General features: G+C 33.4%; 1 protein-coding gene across 1 annotated transcript; it reads left to right on the top strand.

Moving 5' to 3' along the window:
* Positions 1–6409: 6409 nt before the first annotated feature.
* Positions 6410–9375, top strand: LOC108904762 (odorant receptor 67c-like). The gene is made up of 3 exons (XM_018707436.1): positions 6410–6747; positions 6808–6907; positions 9208–9375. Exons 1-3 carry the CDS (start codon positions 6410–6412, stop codon positions 9373–9375), a joined length of 606 nt encoding a protein of 201 aa, XP_018562952.1.
* Positions 9376–10472: the final 1097 nt, after the last annotated feature.

Genomic DNA, 10472 nt, shown 5'->3' with positions numbered 1-10472 from the left:
AGTAAAACTGTTCGTTAACGGCAGTTCTCATAAAATTTTCAGAGATTCGATTGAACTTCTGGAGCATTCCATCTGGATGAAGAAGTGTTGTTTTAGGTTTCAATATACCTAACAGGGAATTATCTCTGACTACCTGCTGAACTAGTCCATAACTATACCAAAAGTCCACCTACATCCACCATTTCAGCTCCAACATTTTACTGATTCATCTGTCCTCAGCTTCGAGTTGTAAGCTCCTTAGAAGAAGTTTACTTGTGACATTGTTGGCACCTTTGAGTTCCTGAAAGAATATCAGGCTCCTAATCAAGTGAGAGTGCGTTATAAATACAGAAGAAATGAACTTGCAGTCTAGGTATTTTCCTAGTCAGTTTTCACAAATCAGGAGATGTAGAAATTCAAGCTTAAAGAAGTCTATCTAGTGTTCTCCATTATATCAGTCTTCATAGTCTTCAGATGATGACCTTCCTCTTTTAACGGAAGAAAGGATTCGACCAACCACAAATTCGTAAAATGTTGCATGATGAAGATTTTGTATTAGAAATGAATGAAACTGAGAAGACCGCTTGAAAAATGTAATACATATTTTTGATGTTCTGCACTTTATGGACTCTGGTGGATTTCACAGAGGTATAAAGGAAATGAAAAAAGTATATCAACGTTAATTGCGACATTACATGATGGTAGGCTATTGATGGATACCTCAAAGGGAATATAAGGTTACAGGAAGAAAGAGAAAGAGAAAACCATTGCACAGTCCGTTTGAGGATAAATGAGTTCGCACAAGCGAAAGGGTTAATTAAAAAAATGAACTACCAAATACTTTAGCCTAAATCGAATGCTTACCTGGCATATTGCTTTCTTTAGTCGACTAAAAAAATGCATACATAGGTTTTTTGGGTCGCTGAATCTGAATCCGATGTTGGTTGACCTCTATAACCTGTTCATGATCGTTTGAATGTTAAAGTATGAATAGGAGGTGAAAAAAATTGGAATGCTGACCTGCCTACTTTTGTCTGTTTATCTGTCTGCCTATTTACCTGTACACCTGTTGGTTTGCTTGTTACTCTGTATTTATCGTCTGCCTGTATTTACCGGACATCCTTCCTTTCTATCTGCCTTTCTGTTTCTATCTGTCTGTTTTCTGCCACCTTATGTCTAAATGTCCACTGACAGTCTGTCTGTCTCCTTGTTAGTTTGTCTTCTTATCTTTATGCCTACCATCTTCTCTCTACTATACTATATTAAAAAAACTTTTGAATTCAATTCTCTTCTCTCAGCATAAGCGAATTAATCGAAATTCGGGCGAGAACGTTTCCCTTGTTCCTGGAATGATCTTCGAATCGCTTTTCTTTATGTGCTTTATTTGTGTCTCTTTCTAGATTCCAGCAATAGTCTGCTAATATATTCTTCCCCCAGATGCCATGATGTCTTTGTTCAAACTCATTCAGTTCCTGGTGCATTCTTTCTCCTTGTTCTTCACTAAAAGCTCCCAAATTTTTTGGAGACCAATCAAGATGAGAATGGAGAAAATGAAGTTTTAGATTCATATGACATTTAGACAGAGGATGGCAGAAAAACAGACAGATAGAAACCTTTAGTCATTTAGTCAGACAGGAAGATAGACAAAATTACCGACAGAAAGGCAGATGAAAGCCACGATGTCAGGTAGATGGACAGAGAGAAAATAACCCTGGCTACCTAGGCAGAGTCCGGTGTTTTTTTTTTTCAAACTAAATGTTGACCTGTGTTACTATCAGTGTAGCATGAGTACACTATTAACCCAAACTCACAAAAAATTCGACTTATGGCAGTATGAAGATGGTATACTAAGTGGAAAACTCCACTTTACTTTTGATATTCCAAACAATTTATGACATTATTAGACTTCTACTTCTAATTTCTGCAGATCTCCTCCAAAGTGCAAGAAAAAATATTTCTACAGAGGATCATTAATTTGAATTAATATTCTAAATCAGTTTTAATTTAGATTAGCTATAGTTATTAATGCGGAACGTTATTTTGGAATCCCACTTTTCTCATCCTTTACGTCGAACCACAAAATAATTGGAAAGACAATCGAGTGTCCTAGAATATTTAATCTGACTCTAAAATTAACGCGGATAATCACCCTCCGGCAACCTTCCACATCAAACGTTTTCGTGACGGTTACTTCGCTTGAAATTTTAATACCTCGGATCTGTTTTAACTTAAAAGGAAGTTACCTCCGTTTCGCTAAAATCGCCTAAAGTTGTTTATCGCAGCGCAGCACTATTTATGCTTTAAAACTATTTATTATAAAGACCCTTTGAAAAGTTGTCTACGAGATAATAATGGTAAAGGTAAATTCTGTTTACGGTATAAATCCTGAACATAATAGAAAAGTTATCCAGAAAAGATTTTTTCCGCGCAGAAAATTACGAAGCCCGAGGTGAAGAAATTTTACAGTAAATAATGGTTTCCATTCATTATCACGAGTTAGTCAAAGAACCGTCGGTGCTTAATTAGACCAGTGTTAATTTTATCTGAAGGAGTTTCATAGCAAAAGATTTATGTAAATGAAATCATCAGTCATCAGCAAGTACAACTTATCTTGCATCGTGTTTATACAGGGTGTTTCTTAAGTAGAGATTAAAAATCCAGGGCCAAATTGTGGCCAAAAATTATGGTTTTCTGTTATATAAATGTGGGGTATTAGGACAGCCATTGTCCATCTACAGCGTGTCAAAGATTAAAAAAAATCAGTTTTTTATTTTTAATTTCTAAACCTCTCGAGATAATTTAACCAAATTTGGTCTGCATATTTAGTATGGCAGTAGGTATGAAACCAAAAATTACCAGCTTTAGAAACTTACCAGTGGCGGAGGTGTAGGTATCATCGATCATTATTTGCCAAAATATATCATCCTGTATAATATTACAAATAAAATATGTCATCATATGCGCCATTGTATTATCTTAACTCTTTGTTTCTTTACACTTTTTTGTGTTCCAAACCGATTAACAACAAAATTGATTTTATTTGTAATGTTATACAGGGTGATATATATTTTTTGGCAAATAATGATCGATGGTGACCACACTTCCGCCACTGTAGCTGGACAATGGCTGTCCTAAGACCCCACATTTATATAACAAAAAAACCCTTATTTTTGGCCACAGAATACGCCTCTGGATTTTTAACTTCTAGTTAAGAAACAGCCTGTATACACTAGACAAAAGAATCAAATTTGGTTAGTGATGAGAATTAGTTTACTAACACTATAACTCTATAATTCTTTTATCCTATGTATAAGGTGTCCTGTTCTCATCCAACGAAAATTGTCATGGAAGAAGTTTGCGTCGCTTCTAATTTGCACTGAAGTATTCGCAAATAAATATATAAAAAATCATTTATAATGCAAGTACTGAAAATGTGCAAGCGTTGTTATTTATTTCTAAATTTACACCAGATGAAAAAAGGTGTATAAGTATTACTTAAAATGTTTTTTCATATATAAAATTATTAGATTGGTACATGCTAATAACTTAGACAAATAAGTAAATACAAAATATAACTAAGGCAAATTCAATAAACACATATGTTGTGCATGTGTGGGATAAGCAACATGTAACTTATCTTGTTCTTCCAACAGATTTCATATTTACATCAGATGAAAAGAGTGCATTTTTAAACCTTTATACTGTCTGTCTGCTAAATATAGCTATTGCGTATCTTCTTTCAATGGAGGAAGAATTAAACACTGTAATAGAAAGGGTTGAACAAGAAGTAAAATACTTAAAACAAGGTCAAAGAACCATTCTTCAAGGCACTAATAGTATGTCGGAACCAACTCTTGGGATGGTACCTGACAAGATGGTTCCAAGGTTTCACTTCCACAAGCCTTTTGAGACTCGAATAGATGATCAAAGCAAATGGGAGGAAAGGTTTAATACCCTGGAAAGGTGGAGCCTAGTATGGTTACAGATGGCTCCAAAATGACCAGAGGGACGGGTGCAGGAATATATGGACTCAGACCCAGATGGAGTGCAAGCTGTTACTGTATTCCAAGCAGAAATTTTCGCGATAATGGCATGTCTGGCAAAGAATATACGTAGAGGTTATAAACGCAAACTCATATAGGTATATATTCTCTGATAGTCAAGCTGCAATTAAAGCTTTACACACACACACACACAAGACAAGTTCAAAACTTGGACACAAAAGTATTTGTGGGGACGAGAAAGCAGATTAACTTGTTAAGAAGGGATTCGATACAGAGTTCATTGTCCCGGAGCCCTTCTGCGGTACATCCCCCAGTGTGGTTAGACGGGCTCTGGGCAAATGAACTGAGACAGAACATATTGGACTTCAAGACCAGGGCATAGCCATTCTAAGGAGCTCGTGGAATATCCTGTGAAGGAAAGGGCAATTGAATTGCCGAGCTTGAATAAAATTCGACTCAGGAAGGTGACGGAATTCATAACGGGACACTGTCACTTTAGAATCTACATAAACTAAAGCTTGTAGACAGTCCAGTCTGCCGAGAATGTGACTCAATTCTGTATTCAATAATCAAATGCCTGATTCTTAAAACTATTCAGTTGTATTCATTAGTGAGCTAATGCCTATGAATGTGTAAAAGTTAGGATGCAGCTACACACCATCTCTATGGATTTTTTTGCATAGCAAATGCTAAAGAATGCTTTGTACAACTTTTACCCTAGGAGTAGATAAAGTAATAGTTTAACAGTGTATAATGTACTTTATTTATTCATCAGCAACTTATTTTTAATCTTCATTTTTATCTGAATTAAAATGAACTTTATTTGTCCAATTTTCAAAAATTTCTATTCTTGGAGCAGAACTTTTTTTATGTAACAAACGTACAGACGTAAAACTGCAAGAATTCCATCACTATTACACTATTCCATCACTGAGCATTTTCTTGGATATTTCAACCTTTCTCGCTACTGAGTCTTCAAAATAAGCTTCGACCACTGAAGACGACCTCCATCGCCCTATATGTTTGACTGTACCAGAATTTGCCAGTATTGTGGCTGTAGAGCGACGGAAACAATGGGTAGTATACACGATGAAAAAATTATTTATTATTTCGTTCGTCGATAAAACATTATTTTATGGTCAACTATAATAAATAACTATTAATTTTTTTATTTTTATTCACAAAAAAAACTATTAGATAACAGACAACTTAATTTTATTGAATTTAATGTTTCTAAGGTTTACAGTTAGAATCAAATAATTGCAAATTTTATATTTCATATTTAAAATTAATTAATGGATAAAACGCAAGCAAGTTATTTTTACGTAACAGGTCTCAAACATGTACTCGGCAGAGTCTAATATTTAATAAGTAGTCAGTTGTTAGAAAAATGTTTCAGTTTAGATAAATAATTTAGGGCACTTAATATTTATATCATAATACGTATGTTACTATGTATATTGTACACTACACCTGTCGAGAAAAAGTTTTTGAGTTTTATTCCTATCTTTGTTAATAATTGAAATATGAAATTATATCTTTAGGTGTGTTGTAATAGTGAGAAGTTTCAGTATTTTTTATATCATTAAAATTTATATTCCCCTTTCATATATAACCTACGTCGTTGATTAAAAATATACAGTCTAGTTGAAGATTATAAGAAAGCATAACGAAAATGAAGAAAAGGGTATAGAAATATTATAATAATTCAATTTATTGTATTTAATACTAAAATCAAAATTCTGATTATTTACAACATGGTCAACATCTTTTATGTCTCCAATAAAACTAGAAAATTGTCTAATAGTTTCGAATTTAGAATTATATTTAAATATCTAACTCTTTTATTTTCTATTCTTCTGAATTTTTAAGTGCGTTGCTGTTTTAACTTCAGCTTCTAGAGAACTTGTTTATCAATACAGAATACTATTTGCTTATTTAAGAATTATACTCTCAAAATTAATTGTTTGAGTTTTTTTCAGACAGGAAACATATCGCTTTTGTGCTACGTGAAGCCCATAATGATATTTTTGGGAGCTCTACCCTATCAGCTGGTTGATATCAACAAACGATTCTACACATCCTACAAATACGTACTTCAAAGTACTTTCTTCCTAGTTTTGATTTTCTTTTATTTGGAGACCCCGAATTTCCACGGACCAATGGAAAAACTGTTCCAAAACGTAAGCATTCTGTCCACTTACACAATCCTGTACGTAAAAGGCTTAGTGTGCATGTCGAAAAATATGAGTAAATTATTACTTGATATGGTCTATTACGAATCAAACATTAAAGCTAGTAAAAGCGAAGAAATCTTTAATATATATTTATCAGCAGTAAAAAGATCCAAGATAGTACAAGTGTTTTATATCATACTCACGTATCTCACTGGGATATCATTCTTTCAAAAAGCACTTAATTACGCCATGTCATCGGATGAAATAAAATTCAATTCAACGTTAGAAGCGCACGAATCCCTGCCTTATGCAATGTGGTTGCCTTTGGATGAAAAAGAGCACTACTTGGCAGCTCTCTGCATTCAAACCCTCTGTGCTTTGTTAGCTATAAACTATTACTGCTTCGTACAGTGCATTTTGGTAATTTTGCCTCTTAGTGTTACCTTAAGGCTGAAAGTACTAGGGAATCATTTGGAGAATATCAAATATTCCAGGAATAACAGTCTTCAGACCAGTGAAGCAGATGATTTGGATTGTATAAAAGACATGGTCGTACTTTGCATTAAAGAACACACGAATATTATAGAGTACGTATGAAGAAATAAAACAGTTGTATTATTTGTTAAAGCCATTCTTTATTTTTTTAGGATCTGCTCCATTCTGAACAATACTGTGAAATATTTAATGTTACTGGAATTCCTAATGTCTTCAGCACAGATTTCTCTAGCTCTGGTCCTGTTGACTACTGTAAGTAACTAGATTGTAAGGGAAATAATAAAATATATATCTAGATATTGAGAAATTGTCTGATACATCAAGAATTTGTTTGAAAAGTTGTGTTAATTGCAAAGTAGATGGACGTACTATTAAAATTGAAACCATGGGTTAAATACTGATGTTTCTATCGACCACTTTAATTGAAATTCTAATTTTTGCAAGTAATGTTTGCAAAAACACCATTATAGTCGACACAAACATAGATAAAAGATAATTTAAGACACTGGACTATAAACTTTTTAACTTTCATTTTATGTTTGCATTTTTTGCTTACTTTTTTATTTTACGCCATCATTTTTTAATTCGTCTGTATTTCTTACTTCTATAAGTTCGTTTTTGAAGCATGCCTGTATTTTTTATTACGCGCATGATTTTTTACTTTATGTGTTGTTTTTATTTTATGCTCGCTTTATCTGTATGCTTCCATTGTCTTTTTTCTTTACGCTTTTTTACTTTGCACCCACTTTTTTTAGTTTACACCGGCTCTTTTAGTTTAAGTCCATTTGTTTTACTTTTCACTCACGTTTTTTTGCCCGCTTAATTTTTGCATTGAGTCTATCATTTTTAGTTCTGTTTCTTTTAATTATACACCTGCTTGTATATTACGCTCGCTTTTTTTACTTTACACCCGCATTTGCGTCAACTTTTTTTGTAGTCTGCATTTTTCTCTACGCCTTCATTTCTTACTAACCGTCTGTTTGATTTACTACGCCTACTTACTTTTACTATATGCCATTTTTTTTCTTTACGCCCGCTTCTTTACTTTCCGCTCGCTTGTTTATTCTTTACGCTTTTTTCTTTATGCCTGCATTTTTTAACATAACATTACGTAAGCCATTTTTGTCCCGCTTCTTTTATTAGACACCTGCGTGTTTATATTAGCAAGTGTTTTTACTTTACGCCTGCTTATTTACTTTCCGTCCGCTTTTCTTATTTTCAATCTGCTTGGCAGTTCTTTATGTCCGTTTGTTTCCTTTACGCTTGCCTTTTCTTTCATTGTTTGCTTATTGACAAATTTTTTACATTACGTCCATTTTTCTTATTGTACGCCCGTTTTTCAACATTGCGTCCCCTTTTTTATTTCTTCAAAAATTTTCTCTTTGTTTCGAGAGGAACATATTTCATTTTCAGACAATTTGATGGGTTCCCATTTCCATTAACTGTGTGACTGGTCCTATCGACTGTAGATATATTCAAAAGTATCAGTCATTTACACTGTAAAAAAAATTCACTCAAATTTCAGTGAATTTTACTCAATAATGTATCAATTTCTGTTCACACCCGATTGAGTGAATTTTTCACCCTATTAGTATGAATACAACTGATTGTGAGTGAAACTATTGCATCAGAAATAAGTGAGTTTTACTAAAATCCGAATTACTGCCAACTATCAATTGAGCGACTTTTGACTCTATTTTGAGTATATAATACCAACTTAGAGTTGCCTTTTTCTCTAATATGATTTAAATTTAACTAGGATTGAGACCACCATAGAGACCACCACATTATGTGTTTTTTACTTTATTGCATTCATTCTTGAACCGCTCGGTGAGGACTCCGATTTGTTTTAGTTTTGCCATTTTCAAATAACTCCAAACGTCATAATGTTTAAATTTTTAATTTAATATTTATTTTCAGACACACGAAACTAACGAACAGCTCTTCGCACTTATTTACCTCTTTCAATTGCTTACTCAACTACTGATTTTGTATTGGCATGGTGATGAAATCAGAGAGCAGGTAAAGTACACAAGTAGAGTTCAACTTATTTTATCTGACCACCGGTGAGAAGCACAAACGTGAGAGAGCGCGCGCCACTTATAGAAGTTAGATGAACTAAAAAGCGGGAAGTAAAATTGCCACTGCGCATCCGAGATTTACCGATCAGGTGAAATGGATGACAGTTGAGTTATATGAGATAAGATTACTTTGATAAAATGAAACGGTTGCTACACACATTTTTTGACTCTACCATCAAGAAACTCATATAGAAAGCGATTTTTGACATTTCAAACTGACTCGAGTAGTGAGTGATTTGGGGTTATAGGGTTATCACTGACTGCTCATGTCTTGTACAGAAATACAGGAAACCGCTTTTTAGAAAAGTTTCTTGAAGTTAGGGTCAAAAACGAACCAATCTGGGAACTGTGACTTTATATTCGGATTCAGAGGGTCAAAGCACTGACACATTTCTTATCTGTAGCGCTGTGCAATCTGTTTCAGTATTAAGCTCCCATTTAGAACGATTTTTAACTGCAGTTTGATTTCAGAGTGTTGCCATATCTAATGTGCTCTATGGAATGCAATGGTATGAGTATAACAAAAGTATAAATACTAGTATCCACATTATGATGATTCGCTCCCAGAAGCCGCTATCAATTACGGTCGGACCATTTGGAGAAATATCTTTGGAAATGGCTGTCAAGGTTAGAGTTTGATAAACAAATAAACTGAAACGGAAATAAAATTTTAATTCTGTTTTTCATATATCACAGAAAAAATACATTACGGCATGAAGGTGTAACGAAAAGGTTGTGATAACCTTTCAGGGCTACTTGACTTTTCAAGAAAAAAAAAGTAAACTAACTAACGTCTTTCTCCAAAATATTACTTCGGGGATTCAAAAATTGAACGAAAATTATAATTTTGATCAATCTTCTTATAGTAGATACTTCCATATAAAATTTGAGCAAAACTTGCAGGCGTTGTAATTTGTAAAAATTTGAGAAGTTTCAGCTGCTAGGAAAGTAATTTGATTTCACAAGATTTTGATACTTCGTTTCAAATATCTTTTATTTTTATAAACACATCACTCGTGAATAAAAGTCCAAAAAACATAACAGTGTTAGCAGACCATAAATAAATAAAGTTCCACACTTTCCCCGAATTTATTTATTAACTGTTAAAGGTACGTAATTATGGAAAAGTTGGTTATCTTTTGTTCAAATATACGCGAATTTGAGTAAAACTTTAAGTTGTTCAGATTTTCACTTTCGCTTTGCTGTTAATAATGCTCCTTACAGTGTCACGTTGTTTTGAACTTTTAACTTCGTTAACGTCTATTTTGCGAAAAGAATTAAAGAAATTTTTTTATTGGAAATAGTCTACTCAGTGAGAGATTTTAATATAACTCTTTTAACAGTTTTAACTTACATGTAAAATTTGAAGGATAGATTTTAGAAATTAGGATTGTTAGGCTATTGAGCAATTGATCAAAAACTGTGTTTCACTTCCAATCTTTGACCGATTTTACGAAAAAATGTCATCAGTCCTGAACTCACTGTTACACTGTATTTGTGTCAAGATTACACGATAAAAATATAATTAGAAGCTGTTTATATCTTACTAAAGTTGAACTCTGTATTGTCCATATATCATTTTGCCTCTTACATTTAAAGTAGTGCAGTGGTGTGTTTTTCTTTTCAGATAATGAAAGCGGCTTATACCTATGTCATGTTTATGAAGCAAGTTTATGAATAAACTGAACAGTAGCAAAAATACTACGGAAAAAAGGAGAAAGGAAAACTACTAAATT

This window comes from Anoplophora glabripennis, unplaced genomic scaffold (assembly GCF_000390285.2).
Source record: "Anoplophora glabripennis isolate ALB-LARVAE unplaced genomic scaffold, Agla_2.0 scaffold124, whole genome shotgun sequence".
In the NCBI taxonomy this organism is placed as follows: domain Eukaryota; kingdom Metazoa; phylum Arthropoda; class Insecta; order Coleoptera; family Cerambycidae; genus Anoplophora; species Anoplophora glabripennis.
The sequence above is the reverse complement of the archived record's forward strand: the minus strand, read 5'-3'. Positions and strand labels throughout refer to the sequence as shown.